Source organism: Nicotiana sylvestris, chromosome 8 (genome assembly GCF_000393655.2).
Source record: "Nicotiana sylvestris chromosome 8, ASM39365v2, whole genome shotgun sequence".
NCBI lineage: Eukaryota > Viridiplantae > Streptophyta > Magnoliopsida > Solanales > Solanaceae > Nicotiana > Nicotiana sylvestris.
In genome coordinates, this window is record NC_091064.1 from 88,792,270 (window position 1) to 88,810,487 (window position 18,218).

The following is an 18,218-nucleotide window of genomic DNA, read 5'->3' on the forward strand; positions in this document are numbered from 1 at the left end:
ATATAGGCCCCTTTTGCTTTGTCATTCTTAAAGCTAAGAAATTGTTTAATGGAAAAGTTTTTTCCTCTGTTACCGATTGGGTTCAACTATATATTGTTGTTTTGTTTTCCATGACTTGTTTCGATATCTTCATTAAACCCGATATAGGTCATGGCATTCTATACATATAAAAAGCCAATGGTCTCTTTTTTTGACAGCCGAAAAATCTACAAAAAAGATTCTGGCTATTGAATGTTCTGCGCTACCATGGCCAAAGTTTTCTCGGAATGCCTAAATTTGTGTAAATATCAAATATGATTAGAAAAGATAATATCAAATATGAGTATGCAGATCTTAATACAACTAAGACAAGATTTTTTGTATTTTAATAAATAATACAACTAAGTCAATATAACTTTGATGTGGAAAAAGAGACAAGTTTCTAACGTAACAGCACGCAGATCATAGTTACACGAACCAAAGCAAAAGCAGTGATACACCAAAAAAATATCAAACCTACTCCTCTGTATCCCCAATTTATGCTTTATGCACATCATGAAAAACCTACGGCAAGAAACTTCAAAAACAAGAAGGTTCTGCACGATGACTCGACACTTCAAACATCCCGCAACAGAATGACAACCAACCTGCAAAAGATGAAACAAACATATCAGGTGTCAAGCAGTGGAGGACAACACAATAATCATGTGCCTATACGCATATCCTTTTTCGCCACATAAAGAAATAAAATTTTTGACAGGTAATTTAAGGCAGCATAGTTTTTACTGCTTTATTCCCCCAAAAGACGCATAAATTCAACAGGAAATTGCCCCATATCTTCAGGGAATGTGTTCATCAATTATTTGAGGATAGATTTGGGGTGAACATTGTTAGACAGATAAACTTGAGACATGTGTTACTTTAGATTTTCGGCATACAGCAGACTAACCATACGCAATATCCTTCTTCCTTCATGCGAATCACAGGAGAGGCGGAAGGAGCAAAGCTCATTTCCTTTCAGGCTAAAGCTACATATAGAGAAGGGCTTGCCGCGCTTTCCAAAAAAGATGAACTCTTGAGTCTCTTCCGTTTATTTCTGTTGCAAGGTGTTAGAAACCAAAGAAGTTCTATATTTCATATCTAGAAGAGAAGATTACAAGGCCTATTTATAATACTAATTCACCTAATCTATTAGTTGCCATACACCTAATGTATGTCAACACAAGGCATCAGCAATTGCTCACGGTCCATTAACATGAATATTAAATTGTGACGGAGTCTTCATTTTGTTTTTGTACAGACTCTATGAGAAAGTGACCCCTCAAAAGTTTTACTTCCACCTCTCCTTCATCACTCGGGGGTTTTCTTGCTGATAAGGTGAGTGACTTGAATTTGGTCTCTATTAGAGATTATACATTTTTTTGCAAAAATCACCTTATTGCAGCAACAGAACAGGTTCAGACAGCATATGCCAAGGATCTTCAGAACATTTCTTAAAGAGGCGATCTAAAAAACATGCTATACTACTACCATTAACCTTATAAATCTGAAAACCTAAAGCTGTAAATCTGATCCACCGAGTCACATGGAAAACAGGAGTATAAATCTGATGCAAGATATAAATGCATCCATTAACTAACTCAAACGTGATACCTGTGACTGTAAAGCGCTTGATTTCTGATGAAAGCAATGTACTTCCTACTTGTCTGCGTGTACCCTCTTGGCCTTACGACGTGAATGGTGTGAATGACCATTTCGGCTGGGTTTCTTTGCCTTTGTGCTGCAATAGATAATTAAAGGCAGACAATGCTGAGCCACATTAAAAGAGTAAACCTGCAGAACTTTAGAAGAGAAGGTAGATCACTGCGAATTTGCAAACAAGGGAGCAGAGAAAACTGTGCTAACCAGAAAATGGCCGACAAAAGTTTGAACAGTATCATAACAGGCAGAGCCAAAACCGCTGAGGCCTACATCATAAAAATCAGCACAAGTTTCAATTATGAGATCTGATCTTCAAATTGAATCAAAAAAAAAAAAAAGAGGATTACGGCAAGATCATAGTATAGGAATAAAAGATGCATACAGCAAACCAGACAAACTCCTTTGTTGCAAGAGGTCTTGTAAGCTCATGTTTCTTCAGTGTTTCATCGACTGTGTCTTGCAGCTTCAAGTGGCATGAAACATTGATTTAGAATTGATGGACCAATACAATTCAAATGCTACAAGCAGCATATGTATAATAGCGAAGACATTTGCTACTTCATGGATTCTTCCACCAGTTCATTCAATTTGTAAAAATCAGAAAGAGAAATATACTCTCACTAACTTTTCGGACAATAATATAACCTCGTTACCTCTTCCGAAAGAGTTCAAAAGCTACTCCTCTAATCACATTTTCATTCTTCTTTATCATCTTAATAGGTAAAGTGAAGATGAATCCAACAAAAACCACACACGGAAAATGACAATCATTTTCTCCACTCAATGAATTAAGACATAATAAACAAAACAAACTAATTTGTCCTCTCTGAACCTGTATCCCTCCCCTAATTGTGTAAAGTGATTTTTGTCCCTTTCATTTCAAAATACTAAGGGAAGGATCTATCTTTTAATAGAGAGCTAACTCCCTAGTGGCAGAGCTAAACCACAAAAGCATCAGAACTTGGAGACTGTTGGGAATACACACTGGTAATTCAACCACTCTTCATGCACTGATTCGCAAGACGTTTCCCCAAGTTAATATGGACAATTTAGTAGCTAAAGCAAAATCAGTTTTATAGCAAGACTCTTCCACACAAGAATAAAGAGGAAGCAAGAAAACAGGCAGGGAATGCAACTTAAAGAGCCTACAAGACCTTTTTTTTTTTTGGAGAAACAAGTTTCAAGGGATTATTGTAACATGAATACACGAGTAACTGACGCAGTAGTAAAATTACTGGAAAAGATTAGAAAGAAACTATGACTGTATATCTTAATCACAAGTACATCTCGGTAAGATCTGAATATTTCAGGGACTATAATATCAATTTGTTTTCTCACACCTGATGATGGTATACTGTTGCAGATTCAAGGAACTTCCCATAATGATGAACTGCCACATCTGTGTATGGCTTTACAGCAATACGGACTTTTTCAACATGAGGTCTTGTAGCAGTGGCAACCTGATCAATGTATGGCTTGCTGAATTTTTTAAGTTCCTGTAGAAAATTATGCTTTCACCACATCACATACATATAAAGCTACAAACAGGTAGCAATTAAAAAGTTGATGCATGTATGACGGAACATGAAACTATAATTTTTTACTGTACTTATTGTTGATACATTAAAAATTATCATTCATTTAAGTGAACTAAGAGTGAAGGGTGAGGTTCAAATGAGGAAAGTCTTACGGTGGGCCTAGTTGGACCCAAAAAATGAAGTATCCAGGTTCCATTTAGGAAAAACCCAATTGGAGCTGAAACGTAATCGGTGAATCTCTATGTATATCGACATGTATAGTGGGATCGTATTAAAAAAGAGCATGTTATTATTTTAGATTTAACCAATTTGATGAAACCCATTGGAAAGGGCAGTGCAAAAGAAATCATGCAAAAATGATCAACCTTCGGATGCCCCGAAAAAGAAATGAGGTGCTCGGAACCCTTCATAGGTGTTGGTTGTGAATGACTTGACTTTTTCAATCTTTTCAACCTTGGTTTCGTAAGAGCAAGTCAGAAAAGGATGTTACCTGAACGTGGGGTTCTGCTAGTTCCTGAACTTTGACGATATGTGGAGTTATGGCACCTTTAGATGTTTCATAAATCTCAAATGTTTTGGTCTTTAGCAATTCTGCATGTGGCTTGAGGTTAGTGGTGATTACCACCCACTGTTCCTTCACAGCTGGCATCCATTTCTACAAACAGCAGCACGAGAAAATTACTAAGATCCTCTATCTTGATCTCAAATACTACAGTAACACTAGCTCGAAAATAAATGTTTAAAGTAGACAATTATATCTACACGTGAAAAAGTAACGAAGAGTCTTCCCAATTCTGGAAGTCATTTTTCTCCTCACTGAGTAGCTTGTCCTACTTAGTCTTGATTTTTCTCCTCCAGAATGTCAGATGACCATATGCCATTTAACAGACAAGAGAACTCACCTCTCGGGAAGAAATAAAGATGCTCAACCATTTTTACTGTGTAAGGTACAACTTATTGCTTTGTTAACATGAAATCTCAAACTAGTCTAGCTTTATTGTTCAAGTACTTATTTCCATGAAGTGATGAGTATTAGTTTAGGTAATAAAATGCTCGTTATTAGAACACCTATTAAGGTCTTTTATTGGTCAATTATCTCAGCAGACGAGATCAGAATTCACAAGAAGAAACAATAAGATTCTATTGCTTCTTTATTAATTTTGCAGCAGCAGAAACACCCACATAAATCTAGTTCTATCTTCATCCGTACTTGCTGAACCTTGATAAGAGGTTAAGCATTTTAACTAATCATACCCACCTATTGTAGATGACTTCTCTATATATTAAATGCGTAGAATGATGGGAAATAGAGAAGGAAAAAGTGGCATGACCACAGGAAGTCACTATTCCATCTTTTTCATTTTATATATCACTCTTTCCATCTGAGACATTCCAAAATATTCGACATCATCCCATTTCTGTCCACCTTTACAACTTCCAAGAATTCAAGTCCATTAAATTAATCTAATTCTTCCTTCTCAAAAAAAAAATAATCTAATTTTAAAATTTGAGGTAATTTTTACTTATTAAACTGACTCTTCAACCATTGTTTATTATTTTCTTCCACTACCGCAACATACATACACACACACGCACACACATATATATAGATATATAGATATAAGAGTCAAAATGAATATCTTAACATACGTGCCAAATCAACGCCATCATATATAATGATATGTATTCTAATTTGGAAGGTCATGGAAAAGTAGAAACTAGACCAAATGAAGCGATAATATAGCAATTAAAAAATCAGACATAAAATGATGCCAAGCTGACTTACTGTTTTGACTGTTTCTACATGTGGCGCAGCCCATACCTCAGCTTGGGCCTTCTTCTCAACTGCCTAAGAAGCAAGTAAAAATGGTAAACAGGAAAGAATAATAAATCAAACAAGCATCATTGAATAATCGATAGTTTAACAGAATATCCAGTCGCATACCTTCTGTATCATTATGTCCATGGCAGGTTTTCCATGCTCCTGCCAATGCTTCTCCAAGAGAGACTGAAATTCACAGCACAGTCAGCAATCCATTTACAATAACATTAGGTGTGGTTTTTGCCCAAAAATCAAAATACCTGGTAGTGAGTCCAATGAACTGCCAGCCAACGTGGAAGCCATGCCCCATGCACCTGAATTTTCAAAGAAAGGAAAGAAAAAAGTTATCATCATCTACAACATAACAAGGCTGGAAAGGGAAAACCAAGGAAACAATAGCAAAAGACGATAAGCAATAGTATTTTTCTATCTAAGAAGAAAAGCATTGGTATTCTTAAACACAAGCTGATTTACATACTAGCAAGACATTACTTGGCATGAAAAGAATATCATACAAAATGAATGATGCTCATTTTGACCGAGTTCTAGCTCTAACCCACAATGCATCGATGAGAGCTCATCTTCAAATTTCACAGTTTTCCAAATCTTATTCTAGTAACTAGGTCAGTGAATAAGGGTATCAGACGAAATATATGATGCAGAATGCAACTTTGATCCCTTTTCTACTTTATGCTAGGCTATGCAAGGTGCAGGAAGCATAACCTTCCACGTGAATCAGATACTCACATCCAAAAAGATTCATAACTAAATCGCCATACATCACCACTAATCAGAGACAACTTCTACATATCAGAACTCCAAAAACCAAGCAAGAGGGAAACAGATCGGGAACTACAAAAACCACCTTTTCCTCCTTATATTGATGATGACATGTGTGTGTTAAAACAAATCCCACTTTTTATCTTCTTATAAAAATTTTATTATGACTGATGGTACAGTTCTCGTGATAACCCACAAAAATTGAAAAATTAGCTAAATTTCAAATTACAAATAGATTTTACATGCTAACCATATATCAACAGAATCCAAGGACATCTCCACATGATTTAACACAAAAGAAGACCATATTTGATTATACCACCCAAAATAAAGGGCAGACAAGTTGTAAAACTTTAGAGATGCCAGCTACAGATATATGCATGGTACTGACTACAGATTTTTTTCTCCCCCAAAATTCATCAACAAGTTGCAAATAGACAACCACCAAACAAGACACCAACCACACATTTACAGCATCAACATTTCTGTAAACACCAAAAAACCCATACTCCATGAATATCTGCCTCCGCGGCCTATTTGCCTAGTGTATTTATGATTATTATCATAATTCCATTATTCTTCTCTTTAGCCAATATCACCCACTTACGTGACAGCCATCATCCTTTATAACAGAAATAGTTTAGACCACATCTATCAACACATTTCTCTCCCCTTTTAGCCGTCAAATCATCCATATTAAATACAACATTAAAACCACAAGCTAAAGACCAGCATCACCATCACCGCACTACCCATTACTACTAAGACTATCCACAATCCTGCTGTCCCTAAAACTACTGATATACCCAGTTCCAACATACAAGGACTGATACAAAAAGCTAACCAATAAAACCAGCATAACAAACCCTTAACACAATATGAATGGTAGTACAGAGGCATCAGGATGCCACGGTAGACGGAAACATTAATATGGATCACAGCATTACTCAGCTAGCTAGGAAATTGAGACGGAACCTCCTATTTTTAATAGTAATCATAATCCTGAATTCACATGACAAGATAAAGGGAGCTAGAACATCTACCTCCATGAGCTCCTTCATCTTCGATGTGGCTTCAAACCTTGCTCTAATCATTTCCTCCTGAAAAGCAAAGAAATTGTTATCCACCACACAAGTTTCACAACATTTGAGCTGTTTCTATTATCAAGAGCACCTCAGCAAGTTGAAGAGCTCGTTCAGTTTTTTGCAGTTTCTCCTTCTGTTCATCAATGGTCTTCTGGAGCTGCATAAACCAAATAGAAACAAATCACTTCATATAATTGGGCTTGAAATATTGCACGTAGCCACCAAAACTAAATTGGACCAGCAGTAAGAGCTAGAAGATATTTGTAGACATCACAAGAAGAAGTCATGGTAATTAAAGTTTGTTTAGCAGCAGAATGAAATCAATTTGTGTAATTAAAAAGCAGCTTAAATTCCAAAAATACTTCATCATTTATATAAGCTTCACAGTATCTTCAAGAAGACAGTCATCACCGCTTACTGCTGTATAAAATTCTCATGTGACATCATCTCAAGGTACGAGAGGAGAAGGGCGATTTTTTTAATGAAAGGAGATGAGGGATCGCTATTTATGAAAGTCAGAGCTCTGCACCCACTTTCACCTTTATACGTTTCAGCTAACTTTTTAAATCCATTATCCATCTTTCTGTCTGAGCTCAATTATTGGTGTAAACTGATAAGGAATAGCATTTAGAAGTTCTTTTTTTGGTACTTTTCTGTTTGTTGCAGTGATTGAACAAGGTTGGATAGCTGAATAACAACTCTAACATGATGCGCAGGAGAAGCTCTGTCCCCAAGAACCAGAATAACATACATCCAACTGCCTTCTCTAATACTTCTATTGAGGTACTTGGCTTTAGGCTCTCAATTAAAAGGAAACATTCGTTAAAAGGACAAGCAAAAGAACGTAATCCTCAGATCTTTAAAAAAAAAAGGACAATGCAGCTCTACAATGATGTTCTTTTTTTCTTTTTTTTTTCTTTTTATATTTTTAACGCGTAAAGGACCTCCAATCTAAAATTGCAATATATGCTTTGTTGCTGAAGCGCCCCACTTGTGGGACTATACTGGGCATGTTGTTGTTGCTGTTGTTTGTTGCTGAAGCTTTTGTGGTGAAATCTCACTTGCTAGAATATATACTGTATCGATTAGCTAGTGCGAAGATAACACAACTTACAGAGAAAAAGGAAAGAAAGCAAATGAGCTACTTATTCTCTTATAAAAAGGTAATGCAGATCAAAAGCTTACCTTGTCAACCTTCAAATTTAACTCAGTTACTCTCTTCTCAGTTTCACCTTTATGTGCTTCGAAGTCTTTTTTCTCCTTATTCTTCAATTCAACTTCCTCCGTTAGTCTCTCAACTTGCTTTTCAAGCTGATCAGCTCGTGCACGAGCCTTTCCAACTTGCTCCTCGGCATCTAGTGTTCCCTTTTTCTAGACAAAAAAAAATATACAACTTCAGAGGCGACGAATTACATCAACATTGTCAAGACGTTTTCATCAAACTAAAATTGCATTACAAAAGCCAACTTGCTAATTTGAGAGACTCACCTGTAGAGAAGCCAACTCAGTTGACAATGACTTAACCCTCTCTGACTTCTCTTTTATTGTCTTCTCCTTGTCAGCAATCACCTCATCCTTTCCTTTCAGTGCTCGCACAGTCTCCTCAATGTTTGATTCTTGAAAAACAAAACCCATTAGAAGGAAAGAGAGACAGCTAGTAATCAATATTTTGTAACCAAAACTTTAACAAATGAGAGCACCCTACATCCCAAGCACCCATCCAAAACTCACTGTTGCAGAATTAACTCACACTAAGAGAGAAAACTAGATGAAATTTAAAAGCCTCATTATGTGAGGCCAATAAGGGGAGCCTTGCCATAACCGGTAAAGTTGTTGCCATGTGACCAGGAGGTCACCGGTTCGAGCCGTGGAAACAACCTGTTGCAAGAATGCGTACAATAGACCTTTGTGGTCCGAACCTCCCCGGACCCCGCCCATAGAGAGAGCTTAGTGCACCGGGCTGCCCTTTATTACTTGACACCAACAAAGTACTAAGTACGACAACTGTGGAATAGGAACCTACCGCAATTATAAGTCTGTCTCAAATTTTTACAAGGATGTGAAAGTTATTTTTGGTTGTGACTCTATTCCAAATTCCCCAACTTGGACAGAGGTTTAGTTGTTGTTGTTTTTTACTCTATTCTGAATTAGCTGTGCTCCTTTGAAGACCCCTAAAATTTGTACAGTTCACAATAGAGAATGGTAATTGTAGATTATCTCTAAATTTTGTGCAGTTCGTGAAAGTGTATCTCTCTATCTCTGGAGCATTGCTTCACTACCAAACAAAAAGGCACCATTTATTGTGGCGCCTTTACACGTGGCTTTTTCTTGTGCTTCGAATGTTCAAAGTTATCAAAACAATTATGTTCATCTTTGGATTGACCCTTCCACAGAGACACTGCAACATAAATCTTGGTGTTAGAGAAAACTAACAAATTGGAGTCTGCAGCTTCCTATAGCAAAATCTGGGGGGGGGGGGGGGGCTGTTTCTTTAACAAATTCACTTGCAAATAATGTTACTTTATTTTTTTTGAATTGTTAACTATTGTATATATTATAAAAATCAGTACATAGGTTGCACTGAAAACCAAATTTACATAGAGAGAATTTATAGATATTCTAATTTGAGACCTAGCAGGATCCTAGTATGTCTATGATTGTCAATGTATCTTCTGTGTACATCTGTTTGCACCAACAACAAAATAGAAGAATACAATTGAGTTTGATCTTCTGCAGTGAATTGCTTCTGTCTTCAAAACATCTAGTATTCCTTTCCCTCCAGACTGTCCACCAAATACATGCCGGAACAGTCCTCCATCTATCTCTGCTAGTTGCTTCAGCTCCAGCTTCTTCCCAGCTATAAATGACATCTTTAATCCTGTATGGCATTGACCATGAAATACCCCTAAGACTAATAAAGATTTTCCATAGTTGGTCTGTAATCTTGCAATGTAGAAACAAATGGTTGACAGTTTCTGCATTTTCCCCACACAGAAAACATCTTGAACACAGAGAAATTCCCCTTTTTATGAGATTATCCTGGGTTAAAACCGCCTCCTTTGCTAGTAGCCAAGTGAAGCAGGCTACCTTGTATGGAATCTTTGTTTTCCATATATGTTTCCAAGGCCATGTGTCTACCTGTTGATTATCATGATTCAAAATCTTATATGCATCCTTCACTCGGTAAATCCCTTTGTTGTGCCTCTTCCACCATATTGAATCCAAACCTTCCTGTAGTCCTGTAAATGCTTCCAGCTCTTTGTAGAGGTCAGTTAATCTTGTTATCTCCCAGTCATTCAGCTGTCTTCTTAGAGCTATTTCCCATCCTTGACAACTCCTCATATCAGCGACTGTCTTATGCTGGTTTTGTGCTAAACCGAACATATCTGGGTATCTTTCCTTTAAGCTTCCCATTCCTAGCCAGTTATCATTCCAAAATGATGTGTTCCTTCCGTTGTTCACTCTTATGGAGGAGTGATTCTTCATTATTGGCCAAAGTTCTCTGATGGATTTCCACACACTTACTCCATATGATGTACTGACTTTTTTTGACACCCAGTTGTTTTCTTCACCATACTTTGCTTTGATCACTTTGGCCCATAAAGATTGGGGTTCTTTAGAGTACTTCCATAACCATTTAATTCTAAGAGCCTTGCTTTGGTTCTTCAAATTCCTTATCCCTAATCCACCTTGTTTTTTATCCATTGTTAGTGTCTTCCAATTGACTAAATGGAAGACCTTTTTCTCCTTATTGCCTTGCCAGAGGAATGTTCTTCGGAGTTTGTCCAATCTCTGTAAAATGCATGCTGGAATTGGGAACAAAGACATCATGTAAGTAGGTAGAGAGTCTAATACTGAGTTGATTAGAACTAGCCTACCCCCCAATGATAGGTACTGCGATTTCCATCTTGACAACTTCTTCTCACACTTTTCTATGACTGAATTCCAGATTTCTTTTGATTTGGATCTTGCACCAAGAGGCATCCCAAGGTAAACAGTTGGTAGGGACCCAACTTCTCCTCCCAATATCTGAGTCAGTTGCCCCATGTTGTTAACTTCATTAATGGGAAAAATATTGCTCTTTCTCCAGTTAATGTGTAATCCTAATACTCCTTCAAATAAAACCAAAATGATCCTTAAGAATCTAAGTTGGTCTTTTTCAGTATCACATAAGACTAGAGTATCATCAGCATATTGGAGATGTGTGATCTCTAGATTGTTAGCCCCACTCCTGTTTACCTCAAAGCCTTTAACCCATCCACTGACTTTAGCCGTTTTGATCATGTTGTTCAATCCTTCCATGGCTATGATGAATAGAAAGGGAGATAAAGGATCACCTTGTCTGAGACCTCTGTGTGAGTGAAAATAACCTTTAGGACTTCCATTTATAAGAATGGAGAATTTCACAGTAGATATGCAAAATTTCATCCATCTAATCCATTTTTGCCCAAAACCCATTTGTTCTAACATTCTTAGTAGGAAGCTCCAGTTCACATGATCATAGGCCTTCTCGATATCCAATTTGCATAAGATTCCAGGTTCTTTCTTTTTTATTCTTGAATCCACAGCTTCATTGGCAATCATCACTGCATCAATTATTTGTCTTCCTTTGATGAACGCCATTTGTTGAGCATCAACAAGTTTCCCAACCACCCTCTTAAGTCTTTCAGTTAAGACTTTTGAGAGCAGTTTGTAGAAGCTCCCTATCAGACTGATCGGTCTGAAATCTCTCAATTCTTTCGCACCTGTCTTCTTTGGAATCAATGATATATATGTTGCACTGAAGCTTTTCTCAAACATCTCCTGTGAATGGAAGTTGTTAAAAGCCGCCATGATATCTTCCTTCAAAATGTCCCAACACTTTCTGAAAAAACCCATTGTGTATCCATCTGGACCTGGAGCCTCGTCACTTGCACACATCTTCAGACTGCTCAGCACTTCTTGTTCCTCAAAGTTACTCTGTAAAGACTCCCTTTCCGATTCAGAAATGCTTGAACTATTTTCGAAATTGACTGTTGGTCTCCACTGTTCAGGTTCTGTGTATAGCTCCTTGTAGAATTCAATGATCTCGTTCTCTATTCTTTCTGGATCCTCGATTACTTCATGTCGGATCATTATTTGGTCAATGTTGTTGTTTCTCTTGCGTGCATTTGCAGTCCGATGGAAAAATTTTGTATTCCTATCCCCTTCTTTGAGCCACAAAGCTCTTGATTTTTGTCTCCATGCAAATTCTTCATTCTTGAGTTGCACCTCAATCTCCATTAGAGTGGCTGCTTTCCTGGCTGATTCCTCCTCTGTCAACGCTCTTAGTTGTTGCGTTGTCTCAAAATCTGCTAGTTGACTTAGCAATTTTGATTTCTGCAGTCCCAAATTGCCTTCGTAACTTCTGCTCCATCCTTTTAGCTTGCCCTTGAGAGCTTTTAACTTGCAAGCTAAAATGTAATCAGGTCTTCCTGAGAATTCAAAAGATCCCCACCACTCTCTAATTCTGTCCTCAAAACCTTCCACATTCAGCCACCAATTTTCAAACTTAAAGTATGATTTAGCTTGTTCCCACGCACCACAGTCTAGAGCCACATGTGAATGGTCCGAAATCAGCCTTTGTTGGATAGTTTGCTTGATGTTTTTGAGCCTTACATCCCATTCTTCTGAAATGAGAAATCTATCAATTCTTGAAGCCGCTGTATGATTGTCCCCTTTGAACCAAGTATAGTTTCCTCCTTCAAGTCGAAGATCTATCAGCTCCATATCTTCTATAAAATCCGAAAACTCCACCATCGCTCTGGACCTCCTTGAGCATTCCCGTTTTTCAGAAGGGTACCTTGTAACGTTAAAATCGCCACAAACCGCCCAAGGACCTTCCATCAATCCCCTCACTGCACCAATTTCACTCCATACTTTTTTCCTTTCTATTCTACAATTTGGAGCATACACTCCTGTTATGTGACATTGAAAATTCTGTAGAAGAGCGTCAAACTTGCACGTCAAAGTGTATGCACGAGTCTGTAACACCTCCCCTTTCCATACTCTGCAATCCCATAACAACAAAATCCCCCCTCTCGTGCCGCTAGCTTCTAAACTTGCATACCTAACCCATCTACCACCCCATATTTGCCTGACTATTTCCTCGATATCCCCCTCGACTTTTGTTTCTTGCATGCAAATAATGTCTGCCCTCCAATTCTGCACTTGACTTTTTATTATCTCCCTTTTCTTCTTATCATTTAGACCCCTTACATTCCAGGAAATTACTTTGATCCTCATATAGAAATAATTGATAGATCTCTTCCCCTACTCCTTTTCCCGTCACTCTTGAATTTGACATCGAAAGAAGTCAAACCTTTTAATTCCAGTGATCCTTTGAATCTTTGTTTCTTCACCTCCAACTCTGTCTCCACCCTTCTAACCTGTCTGCAGCTGTCAATTTGCATTAACAATTCCAGTGCTTCTTCTTCATGTCCTTGGAAATCTATTCCAAACATTTTCCCCAATTTGATCATATTTTGATGGACCCATATTGTTGCATCCATGTCTTTATCCAATAATGGATTGTGTTGTTGAACTGCTAAAGGATTCACCTCCTCAATTTCCCACTCTTGAATAGGGCTAAATTGCTTTAGATGTTCCAAAGTACTTCCCACGTGATCATTCCCCATCTTTGAGTTTATGCTTTGCTCCCCTTCCTTCTGTTCCAATCTTGCTAAATCTGCTCCACCTTCTGGCTGACTGCAACTGGTAATTGTTTCCTTTTGCATACTTTCACGATTCACATTAAGGGTTTGATCCCCTGGAGGTGACTCTTTTGCCCCCGATTGAGAAGGTCCTCCCATTTCCTCGATATAAGGCTTCAGCCCAGTATCATCAGAGATCTCACACGAGAGGTCATTAAAAATGACTTGTGCAGCCATATCGGGGCCATAGGATTTCAGCTTGACTTTTGACACTTTACTGCTTTGATTCATCGAAGTTGAACCTTGTGTAAATTGTCCACTTGCTTTTCCTTTACCAGTGTTTAGCTCATACCGTGTCTTTCTTTCAGCCCAGATTGGGATGAAGAATTTGGTACCGTCTCTTTCAATCCCCACCTCATTGGGAGTCTTTCTGCCATCACCAGCAATTTTGATTCTCGCTCACTTAAGATGATTTTTGAGATCAGTTTCTTCTTCTGTAGCTAACCAACCCCCACAGAGATCTCCTATTTCTTTGAAGATCTTTTGTGACCATAGATGTAAAGGAATCCCCATGGCTCTAATCCAGCATGTTTCCTCAATTTGTGAGTTTGGAATGCAACCGGCTGTATGATTCCACCAATCCAGATGAAGCTTGAATTTTTTCCATCTCCATTCTCCTTGCACAATCTGCTCTGCCATGAATCTGTTTGGAAATTCAAAAAGAAACATGTTTCCTGTCATTTCATATATGTTTACTCCGTATGCTTTGTTCCATGAAGCACTAGCCCATCGCCTTATATCTGCTAAAGTGGGTCTCTCATTGATTTCTTTCCCTAAAGACCCGATAATGCATCTTTTTAGTAGGCTTGTGTCCTCTCCTCCAGTAGGTTCCAAACCAGTGATATCGCCATTGTTCGTGCCGACCCTTGCCTCTCGAAGAGTATTGGATTGCCATTTACTCTCCTTAACTGCTTGGGCATAAGGGAAATTTTCCACAGTATTTCTGGGTGGTACTATGGGATTCAACTTGGTGGATATGAATCTCTCTATCTTAGCTGCTATGTCTTTCCAGCCAGAATTCAAAGTTAACTCTGGGATTATAATCACTGACCTCCCTTCTCTCTTCAGTGATAGAATACTCATATATCTTCCATGGGCGTTAAATTTCCTAGTACAGAAATGTTCTGTCATTTGCTCCTTGTACTTCCATCTCTTCACTAGATTGTTTTGATCTGTCGACGCTTCTTTAAGTGCAAAGCATATCCATTCCATTGCCTTTCTACCCATGGATGATCTTCTCATCATGTTGCGGCTTCTCTCCACCCATTCAAACCAAGTGTCTTTGTTGGAGTTCCATCTGGTGATGTCAAAAGATTTGAATCCTGCGTTGAAGTATATCCTGTTGTCTCCCATATTGTACTAATCAGCTGCTCAGGTTATGGAATTTTAGGGGTTGTTTGGAAGTTATCACCGTGAGCTATAAAGCTTGAAAAAAAGAGCAGAAAAACCAGAATTCTGGACAGAGAGAGATTCCCCGCCACCGGAAAAAATAAAAGTTGTCGGAATTCAGAAAAAGTTGTATGGATGTGCTCGGAATTTCCCAGCGAGCAAGCTGTCCAAAACAAAAATTTTGAAAAGAGGCCGGGATTGAGCTTCAACTGAAATGTTGAAGCTTATTTCACAAGTTTTCAGGCGAACTTTAACTTCATATTCTTCCAAGATGAGTGATTTGAATGTGTATCTCGATCTAAGATAAGTTTTCCCAACTACAACCCAAAAATCTTCAACTTTCACAAATTATTTTACCCAAAAAAAACTACAACTATCAAAATACAGCTTCAACTTCCACAAACTTCTTTTCAACTTCACTTTGAATAATTACTTTTTCGACTTCACTCAAACTTTGACCAAACACATGCAAAACACCGAAATATTAGGGGAGATCTACAATATAATGAAGTACTTAAAAGTTAGAAGTACAATAGGTAGTAGCTAGCACTCTGTACGAGAAGAAGGCAACTAAAGAAATGTCCAACTTAAGTTCATTCAAACTATATGAATGGTCGTGGACTCATAGTCATGCTCTATTTAAAAATGCTGGTCACTTTATACAGCAGAGCCACAGGACATGACGCCAAACCGTGCATAGTTCTATTCAAGAATGCATAGCCTCAAAGAAACACCAAATAAAGCAGAACTAAATAAAAGATAAACCTCAAGCAGTAAGTAATAGACAATCCTCGTTTTATCCTCGCATGTTACATGGGCTGATTTTACATTCATGTTCCTCTATCCTCCAAAATAAAGAAAGAAAATTGGAAAAAAGAAAAGGAACATAGCAATAGCTTACAGCTTTAGTTTCTATATGTTGTACAATATAGATAATTTATCACAATTCAACACAAATAATCCAATTTCCTGATACAGTAATATTGCACTACTCACCTAAAATTTCTTCTTTTTAGATTAGAATTCTAGCTCATCAATATGAGAAATCCAAACAGTTAAGACCTTCAAACAACTCAGAATTATTAGCTCATCAAATTAACCTCATAACAAATCCACCTCTCTACATCTACAGTTCCAGCCAAGTAAACCAGACCACAATTCAGAGACTACGCTCTCCAAGACATCAATCTAGCCATTTCTACTCCCAGTTTTGAACGTTATATGCAATAAAACAGAAACACTCTTCATCTATTCATCCTGTAATAATATGCTACTCATGATACCCCTTCTTTCTTCATAATTCCAGCTCATAACAAATTTTAAAAAAGATAACACCTTTAAGATCAAAACATGAAAACTAGCAAAACCAATTACTATAGACTTTTCAAGAAAAAAAGGGGGAAAAAGTCAGAACTAACCTAAAGATTGGATCTTGGACTTAAGAAGGTCCAATTCTTGAGAAGTGGGTGCAACATCCGATCTAACCACTTCAACTTCATCCTCCAACGATGAGCCAGCATCAGCTTTGACATTAGGGACGACGAGAGCAAGAAAAACAAAGAAAATAAACAAGACCCTCCTCGAAGATGCCATATTGGAACCCAAAGCCTGAGAAAACCAAAGGCTCTGGTGATCTAATTAAAGGGTTTTTCTACTGCCACGGCTAGATATGTTTTGTGGGTATGTTTTTTCTGTTTTCGGACTTTCCAAGAAGAGTAGGCTTCAAGTGAATAAATATATCGAAGGGGTTCTTGATGAAGTAGCAGTGCGTGTATTAATGGTGGGGAGTGGGGGAATACGAGGCGGCGATGTGTGGGTAGTTGGCTTTTTCTTGTTCAAATCTTCAATATTTGCACGTGTCTGGTTATGGTGGAATCTATAGACGCCTTGAATCTTTAACCATGTCACACTTGGCTTTCATTGATTTAAGGTACATGTGATGAAGAATGACGTACAATTTGTAGTATGTACCAGCACGCTAGTTCAAGTGGTGAAGCACAATGTACAATATACTTTTGCTGATTAAATAGAGCGCCCCCTAAATTTGCCAAAAACATTTATTTGTACACTTGAACTCAAAATCATGAGTTATTGAACACCGAGGGGCCGTATAGTAGGATGCATTAGAAAAATAATGCATGCATCCGCCTTTTGTTATTATTAATTCCTTATTTGGTAGACTTTTTCAATCTATGTATTATTAATTTCTTTATCAATTTGCTTGTATTAGTTATACAATATATTTGTTATTCTCCTATGTATAACTAATATATAGTGTAGATAATAAATTTGCGTTGAAAAAATAAAATCAAGACCGAAAAATATTGTAACAATCGTAGTATTTTATTTCAAATATTTGAGTGTTACAATCTCTATAAATCCTCTGATTATACTCTTTAACAGTAAATAAAAGAGCCTTTGAGCTTAATCTTAAATTTTATTTTATTTTAATCCAAGTGCTTGAGGCCTCATCTCTTGATCTTGACGTATTTTTAATTCAAGGGCTTGCAACTTGTTCTTGAATCTTCGTCTTGATCTTTTAATCCTAAGAACACTTGAACGCTTGTAGCTTTTAGAGAAATCTGCAGCGTTTGATCCACGAGCTCTCTCTTGCTTCTTGTTATATGTCACGACCCAAAACTCAACTCTGTTATGATGGTGCCTATCGATGGTACTAGGCAAGCCGACTTTCAAAAATACTTTCAATATATAACAGATGAGTTAAGACATTTAAAATAACCAGAGGTTTACACAACAACAGGGTAAAACCCAAAACACAAGTGCGGAATAGTAGTCTGACATCAGGGTGTCACTAAGTCATGAGCATCTACAACCAGTCTAGATTCTAGAATCAGAGTTCACAAAAGTCTATGCCAAATGCCATAACAAAAAAGAAAAGACAACAAGGAAGGAGAAACAAGGACTGCGGATGCCGACAACTACCTCGTAAGTCTCCGATAGTCCATCGCGCACGAACTCAACAACCTCCGCTACCGGTCTCACCTAAATCTGCACACAAAGTGCAGGGAGTAACGTGAGTACTTTCAACTCAGTAAGTGAACTGAGAAGCAGTGACGAGCTATACAAATATAAGTCATTTCAAAATTTTCAACAAAGAATAGACATGCTTTCAAATCTTGCAGTTAAAGTCGAGACAGTTTTATACAGTTCAAGTTCAAATAGACCGGATATA

The 18,218-nt window shown here is 37.6% G+C and overlaps 1 protein-coding gene across 1 annotated transcript; it reads right to left on the reverse strand.

Annotated features, from left to right (window-relative positions):
* Nucleotides 1–275: 275 nt before the first annotated feature.
* LOC104218204 (uncharacterized) lies at nucleotides 276–16,952 on the reverse strand. Its single transcript, XM_070155506.1, has 14 exons — nucleotides 16,444–16,952; nucleotides 8,394–8,521; nucleotides 8,091–8,276; nucleotides 6,994–7,062; nucleotides 6,864–6,920; nucleotides 5,301–5,354; nucleotides 5,164–5,226; nucleotides 5,005–5,067; nucleotides 3,709–3,873; nucleotides 3,021–3,176; nucleotides 2,063–2,143; nucleotides 1,885–1,946; nucleotides 1,633–1,759; nucleotides 276–626 (listed from the first exon to the last, which is right to left on the reverse strand). Exons 1-13 carry the CDS (start codon nucleotides 16,616–16,618, stop codon nucleotides 1,678–1,680), a joined length of 1,341 nt encoding a protein of 446 aa, XP_070011607.1. The 5' UTR covers nucleotides 16,619–16,952; the 3' UTR covers nucleotides 276–626; nucleotides 1,633–1,677.
* Nucleotides 16,953–18,218: the final 1,266 nt, after the last annotated feature.

Bases quoted from the DNA above. Each gene is read 5' to 3' on its own strand.
- LOC104218204 (XM_070155506.1), bottom strand. From the start codon at position 16,618: ATGGCATCTTCGAGGAGGGTCTTGTTTATTTTCTTTGTTTTTCTTGCT. The intron at 8,277-8,393 runs GTGAGTCTCTCA...TTTTTTGTCTAG, and splicing joins CTGAGTTGGCTTCTCTACAG to AAAAAGGGAACACTAGATGC. The intron at 1,760-1,884 runs GTTAGCACAGTT...TATCTATTGCAG, and splicing joins CTTTTGTCGGCCATTTTCTG to CACAAAGGCAAAGAAACCCA.